Consider the following 21,919-nt stretch of genomic DNA (forward strand, 5'->3'; position numbering starts at 1 on the left):
AATATGTTTTTGACCTACATTCAGTATACGTACTATGCATTCATCACGTGACTGCCCATCGATGGGACTAAACTTCATACAGTACACAGTGGGTTATGCTATGCTATTTCCATAGGTATTTAATTTCTGTGATAATAAAACAGCTTAATTGATATAAATTCAATTTTAAATAAAATCCCCCTTTTAGCACATATATTTTCCCTTGATTTCTCATAGTAGGCCTTAACAGTGCTGCGAAGGTATTTAAGTTTTTTGCTCCATTTGCCTCAATTACATGGAGAAATTGAATGGAATTTCATGTCATCTGATATATACAATATGACAATAAAGATTTATTTTAAAGGAAAAATTTTCATTGCATAAATTATTTGTATACTTTAACAAAATACAATTAAAGATCAAAAGTTGTGTTTTAAATTAACAGCTGGCAACAAGATGATTCAGTGGATGTTATGGAGACCATCATGAATACTGTGTTCTTTAAAACAGTGGACTTGGCTTACAAAGAAGGTAGGTTATTGTGAAGATGTGTTGATCTTGTAATAAGGTATGTTAATACATGTAACAGTGGACCTGGCTTACAAAGAAGGTAGGTTATTATGAAGATGTGTTGATCTTGTTATAAGGTATGTTAATACATGTAAAAGTGGACCTGGCTTATAAAGAAGGTAGGTTATTGTGAAGATGTGTTGATCTTGTAATAAGGTATGTTAATACATGTAACAGTGGACCTGGCTTACAAAGAAGGTAGGTTATTGTGAAGATATGTTGATCTTGTTATAAGGTATGTTAAAACATGTAATTTTAATAGCTTTTTCATAAGGATTTTTTTGTGTGTGCATCATTGGAATTTTAATGTTTTTGTATTTGAATTTTCGGTGAAAAAACAATCTTTCTGAAAACAGTTTCTTTACCTGTTGAATATAAGAAACAAATATTTTTTTCTAGAAAGCAATGTTATTATAAAATTGCTGAAAACAATGATTTTTACTGACAAAGACAATAGTTTTGTCTTGGGCGAACTACTACTAAGTTTTTTTTATATTCTGATAAATAAAAGTCTTTTTTTCTTTATTTAGGAATGGACGTGAAGACATTTATGCCAGAATTGAGGGCAGTGTTACATTGTGATGAACTTGGAGAACTTAAAGATAATGCTGGATTTCAGTATTTGATACAGGCTGGATATGAGCATATTGGACAAGTTTTATGAATTATATTGAGAGACAGACTGTTTTAGATACAAAGCTTTGCATGTATGAACATATTGGATAAGTGTTAGGATTTATGAATAGTTGTTAACCAAAATTTCAATTCTGATATAATTAAGTGAAATAGAGGAGGACAGGCAATGTAGTAAATGTGCAAAATATGAAAAGGTAGCACAGTAATAATGCCATTCGCAGTAGAATTAAGGTGAAGATTGGAATATTGATAAGGAATGTTGCAATAAAAGCCAAAAATTTACTCCTTTTGCTGCTTTTTTTATACTGTATAGAAGGTTTCTTGAGCAGATGAAAAATTTGACTTTAATTTTTTTCATTGATTAAAGTTTTCATGTACATGTGCATACAAGTATTTTTTCCAAACATGGAGTTCAAACCATTAGTGTAATTTTATTTAAAGATATAAAAGGAAAATGCTTTAGGAATCTTTTTTAAATTTGATGTTTATTTGTACTTAGTGTGAAATCCTGCGAAAATAGTTAATTTAGGGCTTCATCTTTGAAGAAATTGATGCTGCTGTCTGTATAGCTAGCATATAGATGTTTTAATGTATGCTGACAAGTTTTATCCGAATGAGGAAAATGTAAATTAAAGCTCCACTTTAGTGTTCTTTTTTCATGTGGACTTTATCAGAAACATTAAGGAATGAATATTCTGTTTGTTGATTTACAAATGAATATAAATTCTTGACATAATAGATACATGTAAAAAGTTTGGATTTACATAAAAGTGTTGTGTTTGATATGTACTTTGCCTTAATAGTAGTCAGGGTTTGACACATGATGCACAAGCCGGAGGTTGTATTTATTATGCTTACTGTTGAATAGAAACGACAATATTATTTCCAATGTTTCCTCACCTTTTCCAATCATGTTTGTACATGCCTATTATGATGTCACAATGCACTACATGTACGTCATAATCTTCTTTTCTTTATTTTGAGTGTTTCATGCAAATATATTATATTCATGCATATACATTATAAGTATATTATAAGATATCTGAACTATTTTGTTCATTACATGGACAGAGAAAGTTTTTTCTTGCTAACATAATCCAACTATCAAAATTACTTACAGTATAACCTCTAATTAGAAAGGATTTCTATGATTTAAGGTCACCTGAGTCACTCAAGTGACCTATTGCTAACTGTTGTCTTCCATTCTCAATCAGTCGTAACCTTTTAAATATCTTAGCCTCTTCTCTGCATAGAGAACTGCACAACAAATTTAAACTAATTTCGGCACAAAGTATCTATGGGTAAAGCGGAACAAGATTTGTAAATTTCATAGTTCCTGCCCCCCCCCGGGGGGGGCCTGAGGGGTAAAATTAAAGCAATGTTTAAAATTCTCCTTCTTTGCTCCTAGACATCAAGCAGCCAAACTGTTTGCATGATTGTAATCAGTATTGAGTCTTTTACCAAAATTGTGAAAATCATGGCCCCAGGGTTAGGGGTTCCATTACTTTAATTTGACTGGACTACATAGATTAAAAGGTAAAAATCATTATTTTTTTTAAGTCTCCTCTGTTCCTGGGCATTAAATAAGCTAACCAAGTACATAGTTATGTTGGATAATGCTGCCTCTTTCAAAATTGAAAATTTCATGGCCCCAGGGTCAGGGGTTTTGGTTTAAGGGCGGGGCTTTATTGATCTTATAGTGAAAATGCACAAATTCTTTGAAAATTTTCTGCGCCTTATTGTTATGAGTGCTAATATTCTACTAAATTTTGCTTAATTCATTATTATGGTTTATATTTTGTGTGGATTTTATTTGCTCACTACACTACCATAGATTCAATTCAGGTATTACCGGTCACAGTAGCCTAGTGGTAGAGCGGTCGCTTCGTGATCGGAAGGGCCGGGTTCGATTCTCGATCGCGGCGCTGCGTCATACCTAACACGTAAACAAAGGTAGTGAATGTTCCTTCGCCATGCGCTCGGCACTGGAAGTGAAAGTCACGGGTCTTTCGGATATGACCTTAAAAACGTATGTCCCGTGTCACGGTAGGCGTTGGCACGATAAAGAACCCTCACTGCTCAATGGCCCTGAGTGCCGAGTATAGGTCAAAATTTGAAGCCCTTCACCGGCATCGGTGAAGTCTCCATATGAGTGAAAAATTCTCAAGAGGGACGTTAAACAATATACAATCAATCAATTCAGGTATTTAATTTTTTTTACATGACTTGTGCTATTTTGAGCAACAAACAGATTGTCATTTGTATCTGTACACAGTACCCAGGGTCCACATAATTCACACTGTATGTAATTAAGGAACTGTCCATCCTGGTCTATGATGTGCACGCAGTTATTGTAATTATCAGCTGTTAGGATGTGACCCTGACTGTCTGTGGTGATTCCTAGTGGAGTGAATTGGCTGTTGTTTGGAGCAGGAGTATGTCCAGTGTACCTGAATCTCAGTTTCCCGGCCTGATTGACCACCACTACTGCACTAGCTAGACAGTCAGACACACAGATATCCAAGTTCCTGTTCTCAGTCATGTATATGTATCCATAATAATCATAACTAAATGAATAGAGAGGATTACCTTTATCATCAAACTGAATGGTTTGTTTTTCTGTGGAGCCAGAGTAACGGACAACTTTTGTTTCTGTTTTTGTTTCATCATCTCTATACATGATAATCAGCAGGTCACCGGAGGAGGTACTACAGACACGAATTGGATCCCAGTGCTTCTGTATTTTGATCACTTCCTCTTTCTTCTCATTCTTTGCAACGTCCACAGTTCTGTCCCTTCCGTCAATATACACTAGATCTCCACTTTTTGTCACTGCAATGTCAGTTGAGATGTTCCCTGACCTGGTTCTGATTGACTTGAGTAGTGATCCCTGGTTGATGCTGTAGAGTTTCATGATGCTATCATATCCCTTTGTCCAGATTTCTTTATCACTCACACAGGCCATACTATAAATTTGTTTATACTCAGTATCTATGGTGGTGACAATCTCCGGTTTATCAAGCAGCTGTTTGACTGGCGGAGAGGATCCAGCTTCTGGTGATTTCTGTTTTGTCTTCAAGCTGTAGCCATGTTTATCTGAAGTAAAAGAACTTGATGATAAGGTTCCGAACAGTTTACCAAGTTTTTCTCCTTGAATTTTTCCTGGAGTAAATTTGGGTAAAGATGGTGCAAATTTTTGTGGAAGAATTCTGTATATATTTACATTTGATGTGAAATCAAATAGTTTTGACAAGTCATATGTTTCTATATCCATTTCAACTAGGTTGATTTCATCTTTGATGTCAGACATTGTCATGTTTATTTCATCCAGATGTTTCTGTAGAGTTTTTAACTGTGTGTTTTTCATCTCATCAACTTCAGCTTTAAGTTTCTGGACAAGTTTGTCAATTTCTCTATGCGAGTACTCTCCCTGTTTTGTTATGGCTGTTGAGAGATCTCCATATTCCGTTTCCAACTGACTCATTCTGTTTTGTACATCAAAGGCAATGTCCTCGTAGGTTGGATAAATTGTTTCCTTTAATTCAGTTTGTTGTTTCGTGATTTTGTCTTTTTTCTCATCTAAAGCCTGCATTATTTCTTATAGTTTATGACCCAGATGTTGATCAGATGCAAGGCATTTTGTACAAACAGGAATATCACATTTTTTACAGAACATTGTACTTTTTTGTTTATTGTGAGATTTACATTCAGGGTATCGGGGGGTTGATTTCTTGGACTGAAATTTAACAATTTCATGTTTCTTGGATTCATCAGATATTATGTGTTCTCCCACAGCAGGTTTTACACAGGTTGACAAGACATGTATCACAGTGCATCTGTACCACAGCAATCTCGCACAGGTCACATCGCATCACGTCCTGGGCACTGGTACGGGGGTCCATGGTTAAACTTTTGACTCTGAAGTAAAGAGTTAATAAGGCTTTAAGGTAGAGATAAAGTACGTATAATATTAAGAAATGAATTAATCTTTCATCGATATGAGATATGTAGGAGGAAAATTTTGCTGGATTTCAAACAATGATTGTTGTTTTTTTTCAATCACCAATAGTAAAATTTAAAATTTTTGCTACTGAAAGTAATCATGCCTTGGACATACACATCTGTGCCTAATTCCAAACTTATTCAATTTATTGTAATTTGGGTCAATATATCAAGTAAAATATCAGAATTGTAAATGAATTTTAAAACAATGTGATATAAAACTTGAATGGTTGTAGACGTGTTAAATTATGTTTGTATTAATTCAGACCCCCGTATCGTGAAACATCCTAATGATATCTGTAAAGTTTAAGATTGATTCAATAAGTAATATTTTACATTTTACAGGAGATTGAAAATTTGACTCATCATAACTCATAAGACATGGTCTTATAAACAACCACATTAAACTCTGAGTAGAATCAGTCATTCTTTATTCATTGATCTTACATGTAATCCTAGGTATCGCTTAATTTCTCGCTCCAATTTCTGACAGCTAAAAGTCAATGGTAAATGTAGTGCATTTACTGTTATAAAAAATAATCAAAATGTAAAATTTAATGTGTAAACATTACCTGACGTCTAAGACTGTAATGGTTGCCAATAATGTAGGTTTTGTTATGAGTTCTTACCACATGACCTGTTTCTCTGTGTTACCTAACTGTTTTTAATATTGATTTCCTGGTCTGTGTGCAGTAGAAATTTAAATATAAGCTCTCAGTTCTGCCATTGTAATTTTTCTTACTACAGCTAACTGCAAACATTTTGATATTTAAACATGTTAAAGCACACTATAAATATTACGAAACTTTCACAGCATGGTTAAATATTAAAGGTAACAGAATTCAAAACTGCTCAATGGAAGATCAATAATTGGAGAACAGCATTACTAAGAAGTCACTTTAATCACTCAAAATCTTTCTTATCTATTCTTAAAAAATGAATGTAGTGTTGAGTACATGTATATGAAAATCAAACATTTGAAATGTATATTTAGTAAATTTCTCAACAGATAGGACTTTGAAGATTTCTGCATAAAGGAGGACAGTAAATTTTTTCGCTGGCTGTATGATATACAGACCAACAACTTCTCTAAGGTAAATCATTCTTCTACATTAAATCTCTTAGCTGGCTCCACTATATACAGACCAACAACTTCTCTAAGGTACATCATACCTCTACATTTAATCTCGTAGCTGGCTCCACAATATACAGACCAACAACTTCTCTAATGTACAACTTACCTCTACATCAAATTTCTAAGCTGGCTCCATAATATACAGACAAACAACTTCTCTAAGGTAAATCATACCTCTACATTAAATTTCTTAGCTGGCTCCATAATATACAGACCAACAACTTCTCTAAGGTAAATCATACCTCTACATTAAATTTCTTAGCTGGCTTCATAATATACAGACCAACAACTTCTCTAATGTAAATCATATCTCTACATTAAATCTCTTATCTGGCTCCATAATATACAGACCAACAACTTCTCTAATGTAAATCATACCTCTACATTAAATCTCTTATCTGGCTCCATAATATACAGACCAACAACTTCTCTATGGTAAATCATATCTCTACATTAAATCTCTTAGCTGGCTCCATAATATACAGACCAACAACTTCTCCAATGTAAATCATACCTCTACATTAAATCTCTTATCTGGCTCCATAATATACAGACCAACAACTTCTCTAAGGTAAATCATACCTCTACATTAAATATCTTAGCTGGCTTCATAATATACAGACAAACAACTTCTCTAATGTAAATCATACCTCTACATTAATTTAAATCTTTTATCTGGCACCATAAAATATAGATCAACAACTTCTCTATGGTAAATCATATCTCTATTTTAAATCTCTTACCTGGCTCCATAATATACAGACCAAAAATTCTCTAAGGTAAATCTACATCCACATTAAATATCTTAGCCGGCTTCATAATATACAGACCAACAACTTCTCTAAGGTAAATCTTACCTCTACATTAAATCTCTTAGCTAGCTCCATAAAATATAGATCAACAACTTCTCTAATGCAAATCAAACTTCTACATTAAACCTCTTAGCTGGCTCTGTAATATACAGACCAACAATTTCTCTAAGGTTAATCATACCTCTACATTAAATATCTTAGCTGACAACAACTTCTATAAGGTAAACCACACCTCTACATTAAATCTCTTGGCTGGCTTCACAATATACAAAAATATACAAACCAACAACTTCTCTAAGGTAAATCATATCTGGACATCCAATTACCTTTGAACTCAAAGAAACCCATCTGAATCCATTAAATTAATCCTGGAATTTGACCTGCTTAAAAACATAAACAAATTGTAACGTTTGCCAGATCTTTAGATAGGTTGGTTTTTCAGCAGATTTTACGGAGTTTCCAATATTTGTTTTTACCATATATGACTTAGGGGTTAAATCTTAGCAATGTTTTGCCCTAACAGTGCATCAGTGTGTCATTGTGTGTTTATGGAAAGTTTGATCTAGTGTTTTCTTTTATTTTCAGGCACACACCACTCTTTTAGAGTTGGGCAAAATGGAGCAGGGCTCCCTGGCAAAGAAAAAGGTAGGGTTTTGTTGATAATAAATCATTTAATTGATATCTTATTACTCATTAAAACCTGTTCTCTTATGAAAAAAGGAAATGTTTTCCCCACCTCTTCAATAAACAACAGTGTGCTTATTATAAACAATGATAATAAATAATGAAAGGATGATAGATTTATATTTCCATTTTTAATTTTTTTTTCTCTGTGATAACTGTTTAAAAGTTGGGGGAGTTTTCAGGATTTATTTCTCTTGCAGACTGACCCATCAATAAACAATGAAAGTCTGAGGATGCAGTACATGGAGAAATTGAATGGAATTTCATGTCATTTGAGGCTTTCAATATGACATTTAAGATTTATTTTACAGGACAAATTTTCATTGCATAAATATTATTATAAAGATAAAAAGATGGTCTTGTAATAAGTTATTTTAAAACATGTAATTTTAAAAGCTTTTTCACAGGGGTTTTTCTTTGTGTGCATCATTGGAATTTTAATGTTTTTGTATTTGAATTTTCGGTGAAAAAACAATCTTTCTGTAAGCAGTTTCTTGACCTGTTGAATATAATAAATAATCTTTTTTTTAGAAAGCAATGTTATTATAAAATTGCCGAAAACAATTATTTTTACCGACAAAGACAATAGTTTTGTCTCGGGTGAACTTCTATTAAGTTCTTTTTTTTAATCTGATAAATTAAAGTCATTACTTTCTTTATTCAGGAATGGACGTGAAGACATTTATGCCAGAACTGAGGGCAGTGTTTAATTGTGATGAACTTGGAGAACTCAAAGACAATGCTGGGTTTCAGTATTTGATACAAGCTGGATATGAACATATTAGACAAGTGTTATGATTTATATGACCATATTGGACAATTGTTATGATTTATGTTAAGTCACAGATGAGTCGATCTGCATTGGATACGAGTTTTTATAAACTTATTGAATATGAAGTGTGATGATCCATGTTAAGTGAAATAGAAGTGTACAGGCGGCAATATAGTTTAATTTGCAAAGTATGGAAAGGTAGCTCAGCAATAATAAAATGTGTGCAGTAGAATTAAGGATTTCAATTGGAATTTTGTTGAAAGGATTTGTTGTAATAAAAGACACGAATTTAATCTTTTTCCTGCTTTTTCTTCTTTCATACTCTATAGCAGGTGTCTTAATCAGGTCCAAAATTTGACGGTTATTTCTTCACAAAGGGTTCATGTATATGAGTTTCTCCAAACATGGAGTTCAAACCATTAGTGTAATTTTATATCGGTTAAAACATATAAAAGGAGAATCCTTGAGAAACCTTGTTTAAATTTGATAATTATTTATGATGTATAAAAACCTGCGAAAATTGTTAATTTTGAACTTAACCTTTGAAGAGATTGTTGCTTTCTCTATATATAGCTTGGAATTAATATGTTTCTTGACAAGTTTTACTGAATGGGGTAAATGTAAATTGAATCAAGTCTCTTTTTAATGGACAATTTTCATATAAAGCATGCAGATAGATGATGTAGATAAAAGATGTTACTATCTTCACCCTCTGCTATTTGATTGCAAGGCAGTTTGTGGAGTCTTCTGCCTAATACCATGTACATGTTATGAAATTAATTTTCAACTAATCAGCATCCAGGAAAACGGAAAATTACATGTGTAACGCAATGGATGGAGGATAGTCCAGAATCTTACTTACTGTGAAAAGAATCAGCTAATTTGGTGAGGTGTATCCTATATTTTAACTCATTCAAACTAATATAATTTATAACATCAAGGATCGAATGGATTTTGTTTGTTGATTTACAAATGAATTCAAATTCATAATAAAATGCAGTAAGTATAATGTTTGGATTACAGATTATATTAAACATGTTAATGTATTGTTACATTTTTCATTTCTTTTTACAGCTGTCCTATCACATTGATATAGAGAGGATGATTAAAGAGTTTCTTTCCAAATAAATTTTGGTAAGGTTATGGTACACTACAGTGTATAAATTATAAGTGATCTGAATTCTTTTGTTCATTACTTGGAAAGAAAAACTTCTTTTTCTTGCTTACATATTCCAATTTCTAAATTGCTCATAATATAACCTCTAATTAGAAAGACTTCAATGTTTACCTTCATGTTGATTGTTACCTTCATATTTCATTTGGTTTAAGAAGCTGGTTTATAAGTTGAAGTAAAAGCTGATGGATAAATTGATACAATGAACAAAGCTCATCTGGTTAGAGTGAGTCTGTCATTCCCAGCCACATGGACAAACAGTCTGTGTCCTGCATCCCTGTGTCACCAGAGGGCGTCGTCAGGTACTGGCCGAGCATCGCGTACAAGGCGTGTCCACAGAAATCAGCGCTGAGCTCAGAGGTGACGAGTGTGCCAGGGTCGTTAACTTTGAGGTTAATATTTTTGGGGAATTTATTGCATAAATATTATTATGCTTTAGATGTAAAAACTTTTCATTTATAAAAGTAATGTTATAAAGTTAACACTTACCTTTTGTTATAGCCATGAAGAGTGCAGTTGTAATTTATAAAACATACATCAAAATTTTAAGCAGTTTGGATGTCTGCTGGCTATTACCACAAGTTCTCTTGTTCTTCTGTCTCTTTGTGCCAGGAAGGTATGAAAGTGAAGTTTAACATCTTATCAAAGTTATTAAACTCGTCCAAGTAAGCCTTTATGAATTACATACCCTTTCTCTGGAGTCAGGGAAGGAAAGTTGAATTTATCTTCTAGTACAGATAAGTCATGATGATTCACACCATTAATGGTATGTAATCAAGTCATTTTCAGATTCATCTTGTGACCATTCGTTAATGTTTGTAGCATCATATTAAATTATTGTTTCTAAATGCACTGGTATGCTTTTGATGTTTCTTTGGCCTAAGTTATATTGAACAAGATCTAGGGATAATAAATAATCATGCTAACACCTTTGTCTTGTAGAACACGTTGACTTGCCACACTCTGAAGGGGTCACAAGGAATTTTTCAGAAATCAGGAGACGAATGTCGTCCTTTATATTCGGGGCCTCCACCTTACAACCCTCAGGGGCAGTAAGTCTGTTCTGATATATTATTTGATTTGCTCCCAGATTGGAATAAGGCTGACTTAAACTACCATGTGAACAGAGAACTCCATTTAGATGATTTGATTACGTACATAAGTCATGCTTTAAGTTCGAGAGAACAACATAAATGACCTCTAAGCATTCTAATAATAAGTATGTTTTGATTAAATTACTACTAATCTATCATTGAAAATTTAAGCTCCCTATTTTTATTGACGGACTGTTTTTTGTTTTAGCCACTGCAGGCCGTTGTGAGTGGGAGGTGTGTGGGAGCTTGTGCATTCTGAATTTGCAGGCTCCCAGTTGTTTTGTTTACGTACAGCAGAGAGGAGTTTAAACTATTAAAATAGCAAGGATTTCTTACAATTTTTGATAAGTAGAGAATATTATAGTTAATTAATATTTTCAGAGACTGTACTTTAACACAAATGTAGTTAGAATATTTTTTTTAATAAATTAAGTTAGTAAATAAGGAAGTTAGAAGTAGATTTTTATCCCTAAAATACACTACAGATTCATGAGAAAAAAATCTACATGTAGGTCTATTTTATTAGTTAATGTAAAATTATATGCACTGTTAATTACATGGTATCAACACCCGCAGTTTATTTGTTATTTTGGTATACGTATCAGCTTTTCACATCATTGAACATGCTGGTCAACAATGACGCTAATTTCCATCTACCGGTATATAATGCAGAATTTAAATTGATGAATGAAATGTGTATGAATTTCTTTCACAGGTCGAGGAAACTATTTTCTGTGACGTCGGAATAAATTTACATGTTAAGTGTGGAACCAACGTGACTGACAAATCGACCAATCAGCTCAATGAGTTGCATTATTGTCTACTACAAAAATACTACACGCGTGTTTCTATAAGACTAATTTTTTAAAATCGCTCTCGGAAAAACGTGATGCATTTTTCCAAGCATTTTACACGCTTAATACAATATGAGCATTATTATCTACTGATTCCATGCTCACATTTATATACAAATGATTTACAATGATAAAAATTAGGGGTTTCTCCACTCCGTTGTACAAGTCCGTTTGTTGACAGCTTTCCCCGTGCTGTATAGCTGTACTGTTGGTGAAAAGTCAATTTCACGTGACTATTCCTTGGTCCAAAACAATCAACTCTGAGGTGTGCTCACGTATTGTCAATGTTTATAACGTACAGAACTTCAAAATATATGCTTCTCATGTTCTATGATCAATGTGCATGAGGGTTTATATAACAGGTAAATAATTTTTTTAAAAATGCAACTTAAGAATCTTTTTTTAGTTTATAAAATGCAAGTTTTAATTTCTGGTAACAAATAACTGAGCAACAACTACATAAATTTAACCAGTAACATGGCAAATTAACGAATATCAAGTTAAAAGCTTGAGTCTTATTTACTAGTGAAGACTTTGTGAGCGGTATTTCAAAGTATTATTCAACAAGGAAAACTTACTTTGTTTGTTAATGTGAGCATGGGGAATCTTAATAAGTACCCAATATTCGTATTTTTCATGACAAATTTCAAAATAAATTGTAAGCTGACTTTCCTGCAGTCGTTTGAAATTGCGTCCTAAAATTCCCCGAGCCACGTGTTTGTAGTAAAAATAAACATGTAGTAGACCATCATGCTTTTCGGCTCATTCACTGGATTGGACAATTGTTTGCTGTGGGCACCTCTGTGCGCAATCGCAACAATATCCATATAAGGTAGTTTCCTCGACCTGTTTCAGCATTAGTTAATTTTGAACATAATCTGATGGTTTCATTCTGGTGATTTACAGATGTGCATACTAACATTTACAAATAAAACCCTCAAAACTGAGTATTATAGAGATAGAGAAATTAACAATAATTAAATTGATATGTCAGTAAAAATAATCATGACTGAAAAATAATACTTGGCAAAATTAACAAAAAATTTTCTAAAAGCCAAATTCCTTTTGAATATCTATAGTATGGAAATTGGCCATATATTGATGATATCTATTTAAATAGCTAATTCTTTTTTTTAAATTAAATTTAATTCCATATATAATTTAAAGCTAATTCTTACTGGAGGAAAATAATTCATGGTAATTTTCTGCATTAAAAATAAATGAGAAACAGTATAAATTACAGGAAATAATGAAATTAAATTAATAATTTAATATACCCGATAATTGTGATTAAATGAAGGATATGGAAATAACGAACAGTATTCAATTTCAACGTCCATTAAACAAATAAACAAAATAAGAGCAGAGCATGTTCATGTTCAGTTAAATTCATACACGTACATGTGAAAGCCTTTTTCCTTTAATGAATAATGAATCAATTTGTGTCTATCCACGTACTGTTTATAAATGACCTTCGCATACATTAGGCCTTAGGGTTCGCTGTTATGAATGATAACTCGTTGCTGAAACTTTTTTAGAGCAGGTCTGAGGTATCAAACAGTTAATACACATTTCAGTTTTTAGCATTATGCTGTCAGTAGAGTCCATTCGTTTTAAACTTGAACACTAATGTTAGACTAATTTACTATATAGTTGCGGACATCGTTTAAGTACATATAAGTAAAATTTTTAATTAAAATAAAAAGTGAAATCTGCCCTCCTTGTTAGTTCTAACCTAATTTGATTTTCATACTCGGTCGTTCTTCTTCGTGCATAGTAACACAAATAAGATAATTAATTGTTGCATTTACTTGTAAAAATATGTATGTTTATACAAGAAGCGCAAAAGCGCGAACAAAAAAACATGACATTATATTTTCTTCTTTATAACAATCGTCAAAGAGAGTTAAAAATGTTGAATATAGTCTGTTCTCCATTCATGTGATCCTGTTATTTCAGGTATAGAGTGAAGACATTCTCCTTCTTTTGGTCAACACTTTTGTGTACAAAACAATATAAGGAGCCGGTTACCCTTTTGTGCACATAACAATACCAATGCTGAAGCAGCCTATATGTCATTCCTATAAACGATTACTCATAAATCGACACTTTGTTGGTCCTTTTTCACACCTGAGTTACTTGTCCTTAAAACACAACATCGAACTAGTCAACTACATATTATGAAACGTTTTAATGATTTAATTAAAGGTAGACATCAGTTAATATCTTTTTTGATAATTTCATGTACCTGTAAATCAATCTCCGAAATGTTTTTACCTTATGTGCAACTTGAAATATTAGTTGAAAGGCTTACATACATGTAACAATCCTGGCATACTACCCAGAATCAATTTCTGCTGCTTATTATAGTTCCATTGTTTATTGCAAATTTCATTTCTGAGTTAGCTCCGCCCATTAAATTAATAAGCCCCGCCCACTTGGACTGCTGGGACTGCTCTCTAGGACTGCTGTGGGACTGCTTTGGGACCGCTGTGGGATTGCTTTGTGTCAGGTTGGGTCTGGTCGGTAATGTACTTGATTACTGTTTGTTTTCTCCATATTTTATGTAGCTAAGAAAGGAAAGCTTGTTTCAACTTTAAAGTATTAAAAATAGATAGAAAAATATACATACAGCAATTCCATTAAGCCAGTTTCATTTCTGTAAAAACAATTCAATAGACAATCATTTTCTGCAAAAGGAAAAAAAACTAATATGCAAAAGGTTAAATTCCATTTGTTTTTTGTTATGTAGAACCAGGACTCACGTCAGCTGACTCAACTAAAGACCTGGTTATTAGACATGCAGCCCACTCAGTAAGTCAGGGGTTTTCCTGTCTTATTCTTGTTATTTTAGGAATCACAGTCTATTAAGAAGAGTATGCCAGGGCATCAATAATAGCTTGAAACCTGGAATAATTTGCATAATGGGTTATTTCCATTTCATGGTATTCTCGACTCTTTTTTTATAATCCTTTGCGGATTATAAAGCTAAACTAACCCAAACCAGGTTATATCGATTAATTCGGCCAAGAATTTTATGCCCCTTGGACTAAAAATAATTCCTATGAAACAAGCTCAAAAATGTGATCATGAATCCATGAGTATTTAGCTCTAGCCAAGCTGTAAAAATTTTGTTTCAAGTCCATAGCATAAAAAAACTCTGATTATTTTCCTATTTTTTTTCAGACAGGGTGTTGTATTTCTTGGTGCGGGTGTCAATATGGATGTCGACTTGACTGTACACTTTGGATTAGGTGAGAAAACCTATCAATTTATTCTGAAAACTGAGAGTACTTAAAGTGTTTTAACAAGGCCCTTTTTAAATTTGTTTTGCGGATGTCCTGAACCGATTCTGTATAACATTGGACAAAAAAAATAGATAAAATGAATTTTTTCTCTTCTTTTTACATTCCCGCTGTTGACAATTTTTTGTTGATCCTAAAAACAAACTAACTACATGTAATAAGTACATATTTATGATAAGCAAGAAAGCCTCTTCTCAATCTGTGAAATTTATGGCCCCAGTGGTAGGGGCTATGGTTTAAGGGTGAGACTCTATTGATTATACAGTCAATTCTCTATAAACCGCCACCTATATAGCTATCATGAGCAAGGGCCAGTCTTCTAGAATTGTTAATTTCAAGGCTGCTGGGTCAGGGGTGCCATAGAGGGGGTGCAACTCTACTTATATACTGAAATGAATTTAATTGTTTTAAATCTGCTCCTTGATATTAATCAAACATTTTTGTTAAGCAAAGTGCCTTTTCCAAAATCGTTAAACGAGTTGACACAGAGTCAGTAATTTCTGTAAAGGTGAGGACACAACTAATTATTGCTCAATATAACTGATTAGTTGAAATGCAATTTTTTGTTCCCCTTACTCTGTCTATAAATATTAAGTAACCAAACTAAACATGCTTAGTGTATAGTTATGATTAGCAATGGTGCCTCTTTCAAAATTATGAATGTCATGGCATCTAGTTTAAACATGTATCACATTCAATCAATGGAAAAATCTTGCATGATGCTCAGGTGACCAATAAGGCCCATAGGCCTCTTGTTTCTTTTTGAAAATGCATACTACTCCTACTGTGTATTCTACCACACAGTGACAAGGTTTTGTGTTTTTATAGGGTATTGAATACACATTTAAATTTGTTATCTCAAACCTGATGAGACCGAGAAAAAACTTCGAGATATCAAACAATTTGAGATATTGAATGTAAAATACTTAAAGAAAATTTTGGGACTTCCAAATCACTTGACATATCCATGGCATTCAAGATATTGGGGTTAGAGATACCGAAGTTCGACTGTATATTGTATATTTCCAATAGATTTCATAAAGTAATTAATTCAGTTTAACAGTATAGCACTGGCTATTTCCTACCAGGTTTACATTTGATCTCATCACAGAGTACTTTGTAATATTACTACATGCATATATTAGATCATTAACAACATAACTGCAAATGTTCTTCTTTATTAGCTGTGAATAGACCATGAATAAATACAATTAAAAAGCATTGATTTGCTTCATAGTGGCTTTTAAGTTATCATATTGAAATGTATCATATATATATATATATATATATATATATATATATATATATATATATATATATATATATATATATATATATATAATTTGATCTTTACACAGCCCTCAAATCAACAGATGTATTTAATTTTCATCACTTGTTTGTTTCTGAATTGAGCAACAAACAGATTGTCATTTGTATCTGTACACAGTCCCCATGGTCGAAACAGTCCACAGTCTATGTAACGGAGGAACTGTCCATCCTGGTCTATGATGTGGACACAGTCATTATTCATATCAGCTGTAAGGATGTGACTCTGACTGTCTGTGGTAATTCCTCCCGGAGTGAATGGTTTGTTCTTTGGAGTAGGAGTATGTCCAGTGTACCTGAATCTTAGTTTCCCGGCCTGATTGACAACCACTACTGCTTTAGCTCCTTCATCAGACACACAGATATCCAAGTTCCTGTTCTCATTTATGTATCTGTAATAAGTACCAGCTGAAAAGAGAGGTTTACCTTTATCATCAAACTGAATGGTTTGTTTCTCTGTTGAGCCAGAATAACGGACAACTTTTGTTGGTGTATCATCACTGTTCATGATAACCAGGAGATCACCAGAGGAGGTACTACAGACATTGTCTCCAGTTCTGTAGTCTGATCACCTCCTCTATCTTCTTATTCTTCACAATGTTCACAGTTCTACTATCAGTATGAACTAGATCTCCACTTTTTGTTACTGCTATGTCTATTGGTCTGTTCCCTGACTTGGTTGTGATTGACTTGAGTAGTGATCCCTGATTGATGCTGTAGAGTTTCATGATGCCACTTCCTCTTGTCAAGATTTCTTCATCACTCAGACACGCCACTTCATAAAGGCATCCATACTCAGTGTCTATGGTGATGACAGTCTCTGGTTCATCGAGCAGCTGTTTGACTGAAGGAGAGGATCCAGCTCCTGGTAATTTCTGTGTTGTCGTCATGCTGTAACCATGTTGATCTGGTGTCAAAGAACTTAATGACAAAGTTCCAAACATTTTACTGAGTTTCTCTCCTTGAATTTTTTCTGGAATGAATTTTGATAAAGTAGGTGCTAGTTTTTGTGGAAGGTTTCTGTATCTATTTACATTGGAAGCGACTCTAAACAGTTTTGACAAGTCATGTGTTTCTATTGCCATTTCAACTGATTTGATTTCATCCTTGATGTCTGACATTGTCTTGTTTATTTCGTCCAGATGTTTCTGTAGAGTTTGTAACTGTGTGTTTTTCATCTCATCAACTTCAGCTTTAAGTTTCTTGACAAGTTTGTCAATTTCTCTGTGCCAGTCCTCTCCATCTTTTGTTATGGCTGTTGAGAGATCTTCATATTCCTTTTCTAACTGACTCATTCTGTTTTGTAAATCAGAGGCAATGTCATGGTAGGTTGGGTAAATTTTTTCATTTAATTCACTTAGTTCCTTGGTGATTTTGTCTTTTTTCTCCTCCACGATTTGTACGATTTCTGATAACTTATGACCCAGGTGTTGATCAGATACTAGACACTTTGTACAAACAGGAATGTCACATTTATTACAGTATATTGTACATTGGTCTGGGGAATGAGATGTACATCCAAGGTAGAGGGGGTTAGATTTCCTGGCCTGAATTTTGATGACTTTGTGATCCTTGGATTCATCAGTTGAGATGTGTTCTCCCACACAGGCCTTACACAGGTTAACAAGGCATGTATCACAGTGCATCTGTACCACAGCGGTCTTACACAGGTCACATCGCAACACGTCCTGGGCACTGGTACGGGGGTCCATGGTTAAACTCTTGACTCTGAAAAATAAAGCTAAGTTGGATAAGAATAACATACATACTTTTAATTGTTTTGAGGGGTGTTTGTTTGAAAAATTATCTGTTACAGTGTTTTAATGTTATTTTATTCTTATTTTGAATTGTTGATCAACTGGAAAATACAAAACTCCATGGGTTTATACCTTAGGATGGGTTAAACCGTTTTGGTCCCATACATGTATTGCAAATACATTGCATCTTTAAAACTTTCTTGACTCGAGGACTACTATCAAGCAAACTATTTGCATCATTATTATTTTGATTAACACATCTCCCTGTACTTATTATAAATTATGGATTGAGGGAGCTAATTCGGACTCATGAAAAAACTTCATTAATCTCTGAGCAGGATGAATCATTCTTTATTTATTCACTTTAAAAATCCTTGTTAGGGTTCTTTTTCATAAAAAAATATATATATAGTTAGATATCAAATGTTTTCTCCATGCATTTATTGTTCACTAGGTAACTTTTAACCAAAAAATCAAAAAGTTAAATGAAAATATAAACATTACCTGACGTCTAAGTGAGCAATGGCTGCCAATAAAGTGGATATTGTTCTGGTCACTTGACCTAGTTATTTAACTTCCTGGTCTATATATAGTAGGAATTATAGCCTGCCTTGTGTAAACTATGCCCTGGTTACTTTAAGGAAGCTCCTAACACTAGTAAAAAGTGCTTTTTAAACTTGGAGATAAATATATCGTATAAGATAAATGTATAATGATGAGTATATAAAACAAAGAAGATAATAATTTATACAAAGACAAGATAGACCGTGTCTTTGTATCAGATGTCTGAGAGGATTTGAATAAGTATAAATTAGTATACATCTGAAACTACATGATTGGAAAGAACAGAGATATTCAAATGTAAAAAGATAAGTACACTTCTTTAGTCTGTATTATTAAAATAAAAAAAATCTTTCAGACTGACCCATCAATAAACTATGAAATCCCAAAGGATGCACATTTGGGCCCAGTCTATTCTGAGACAGGTAAGTTCTTAAGTAGATCTATAGAAAAGATACATGTATTTTTTGAAGTTGTTAAGTTCCTTTGCTCCACTTTGCTTATTTGGTTTCCGGAGACATTGAGTGGAATTGCTGGTCTTCTTTGGTTTTCATTATTAAGATAATAAGATTTACTATAAATGACAAATTTTCTTGTATTAATTATTTTTATTATTGAACAAAACACAATTAAAAAACAAAATTTGTGTTGTAAATTAACAGTTGGCAATAAGATGATTCAGTAGATGTCATGGACACCATTATGAATACTGTGTTCTTCAAAACAGTGGACCTGGCTTATAAAGAAGGTAGGTTATTATGAAGATGTGTTGGTCTTGTAATTAATGATTGCAGAAAATTAGTTGTATCATGTTGTACATGTATTTTTTAAGTGCACAACTTTGAAATTAAAAAAAAAGTATTAAGGCATGTTCACTTTTTGTATGTCAAATTCATAAAAATCTTTCATTTGAAAATCACAATTTTCCTCGATAACTGTGAAAACAATGTTATTATGAAATCGTGGAATTGCAGGAAACAATAATTTAAATTTTAAGGTAAGTCACTATTCAGCTTTTTAGAAAAGTTCACGCAGAAGCTTTTACTTCAAAACTACTTATTAAAATTCAATTTTTATAACATATTTTAATTCAACAATGTAATTTTTTTTACATTCAATGAAAAAAAAACTGCTCAAAAATCTATAAAGAAGCAAAATTTATGAGGTACTATTTCTTTTGGTGGAAGGATATTTAGCAGAAAATTCTGCAAATTCGCACATTTATAAAATTTAATGAAATGGAAATTTAGCCTCACATACTTTTACTCGGAGAATATTTTCCGTTTTGATATTGCTAAAAATATTTAATATAGGTCTTAATATATATTTTTAGACTAAGTTTTACACCTTCCCTCAACAAACTTTTCCAAAAAATGAAAATATATTAAAGAAGTCAAGATCAAATTTACACCATTTTTTGCCTGAAAATCACATATTTTGACAAATATTTCAAAATTTACATCACTGACCCCACCTTTTTCTTTCATTATTTTAAACTACTCGATACTTGTGACTGATCAGCACTTATGTCGTAAAAGTTTGATATAAGAAAATTTTTTATTGCCTATTATGTTTTTTAATACCCCAAATATGTTTTTGGTGCAAAATGGTCACACAATAATTTACGCGCATTAATTTGCGGGATTTGTTTAATGATAAATATTATTCAAACTATTTTACGTAAAATAAGATTATATCTTTTGCCATGCTTACATCTGATCAAATATAATAAGGGTTAAAGTAATTAACCAAAGAGATGAAATTTAAGTGCAAAAAGGTCAACTTAAATGTACCGTAGATCAGTAGGATGCACACTGACCCCCCATTTTCTTTGCGATTTTGAGTTACACTTTATGAGTACTTATCCAAAATATACTTCTAAAAAAATCCTTGACAGTGTGCTCGCGAAAATTTAATTCTCGTGTATAATAGCATTCCGAAAGATTATATAGAGCAATATCCACAATTTGTGAAAATTTTGTCTCGCTAATCAAGAGTCAATGACTATCTCGCGAAAATAAGGTGTCGCAAAAATTAAGTGATCTACAGTACCTCAAGATGGAAATACAAAACAGGCAACAGTTTTATATCTGGCAGTCAACTTCAATTTGCCAAACAACTTTGTGTAATATTCTTATAAACCAGGTGCCGTCACTTTGTTTATTCAGGAATGGAATATAAGAAACAAATCTTTTTTCTAGAAAGCAATGTTTTTATAAAATTGCTGAAAACAATGATTTTTACTGACAAAGACAATAGTTTTGTCTTTGGAGAACTACTACTAAGTTCTTTTTATATTCTGATAAATTAAAGTCATTACTTTCTTTATTCAGGAATGGACGTGAAGACATTTATGCCAGAACTGAGGGCAGTGTTAAATTGTGATGAACTTGGGGAACTTAAAGATAATGCTGAATTTCAGTATTTGATACAAGCTGGATATGAACATATTGGACAAGTGTTATGATTTCTTTGAACATATTTGACAAGACTTATGATTTCTATGAACATATTGAACAAGTGTTCTGAATTATGTAAAGTAACAGATGAGTCTGCATTGGATACGAGCTTTGTATGAACATATTTGATTTGAAGTGTTATGATTAATGTAAAGTGAAATAAAAGTTGTAAACTGGCAATATAGTTAATGTGTAAAGTACGGAAAGTTAGCTCAGTAATGATGCAATGTGCAGTAGAATTAAGGTGTCAATTAAAATGTTGTTGGGAGGATTTGTTGTAATAAAAGACATGAATTTGCTCTTTTCATTGCTTTTTAGCTCACCTCAACGAAGTTGGGGGGAGCTTATGTGATACCCTCGGCGTCGGTGTCGGCGTCGGCGTCGGCGTCCCAGGTTAAGGTTAAGTTTTTTGGAGCAGTTTTCTTTTTAATTACTTCTGTGTCCTATACTGATTAGACATGCATGGAAGATGGTTTTAGTGTGTTTTATTGTACCAAACAAAGTTTCAGATGCTGCAATTTCAGCAAAGGAACTACCAGGTTAATGTTTTTGGAGCAGGTTAACATTTTTGGTGCAGTTTTTGGTGTGGGTTTCATTTCCAAGTAACTATAAGCCCTCTGTTCACCAAACTTGCATGGATGATACATCTAAGGATGCATACTACCATGCTTGCTTCGGATGCTGAATCTGACCTACATTTTCCGGTTGAGTGAACAGGTTAAAGTTTTTGGTGCAGGTTTCATTTCCAAGTAACTATAAACCCTATGTTGACCAAACATGCATGGATGATACATCTAAG

The 21,919-nt window shown here is 32.9% G+C and overlaps 2 protein-coding genes and 2 pseudogenes across 2 annotated transcripts in view; 2 read left to right on the forward strand and 2 right to left on the reverse strand.

Moving 5' to 3' along the window:
• The window catches only part of LOC134260235 (nuclear pore complex protein Nup133-like), a gene marked incomplete at its 5' end in the record, with an annotated part of 15,445 nt that extends 13,978 nt beyond the window's left edge, over positions 1–1,467 (forward strand). The window contains 2 exons of the mRNA XM_062742811.1: positions 425–510; positions 1,080–1,467. Of these exons, the coding sequence (XP_062598795.1) occupies positions 425–510; positions 1,080–1,213 (220 nt within the window). The remainder of the gene's footprint in view (positions 1–424; positions 511–1,079) is intronic.
• Positions 1,468–2,330: 863 nt separating this feature from the next.
• Positions 2,331–4,777, reverse strand: LOC134260236 (uncharacterized). The gene is made up of 3 exons (XM_062742812.1): positions 4,611–4,777; positions 3,407–4,394; positions 2,331–2,480 (listed from the first exon to the last, which is right to left on the reverse strand). Exons 1-3 carry the CDS (start codon positions 4,775–4,777, stop codon positions 2,331–2,333), a joined length of 1,305 nt encoding a protein of 434 aa, XP_062598796.1.
• A 5,734-nt stretch (positions 4,778–10,511) lies between these two features.
• LOC134260238 (nuclear pore complex protein Nup133-like) overlaps positions 10,512–21,919 on the forward strand; it is a 115,551-nt pseudogene continuing 104,143 nt past the window's right edge.
• LOC134260229 (tripartite motif-containing protein 55-like) lies at positions 16,353–18,644 on the reverse strand (annotated as a pseudogene).

Source organism: Saccostrea cucullata, unplaced genomic scaffold, assembly GCF_032062105.1.
Source record: "Saccostrea cucullata isolate Sc308-1 unplaced genomic scaffold, CSIRO_AGI_Scuc_v1 ctg1376, whole genome shotgun sequence".
In the NCBI taxonomy this organism is placed as follows: domain Eukaryota; kingdom Metazoa; phylum Mollusca; class Bivalvia; order Ostreida; family Ostreidae; genus Saccostrea; species Saccostrea cuccullata.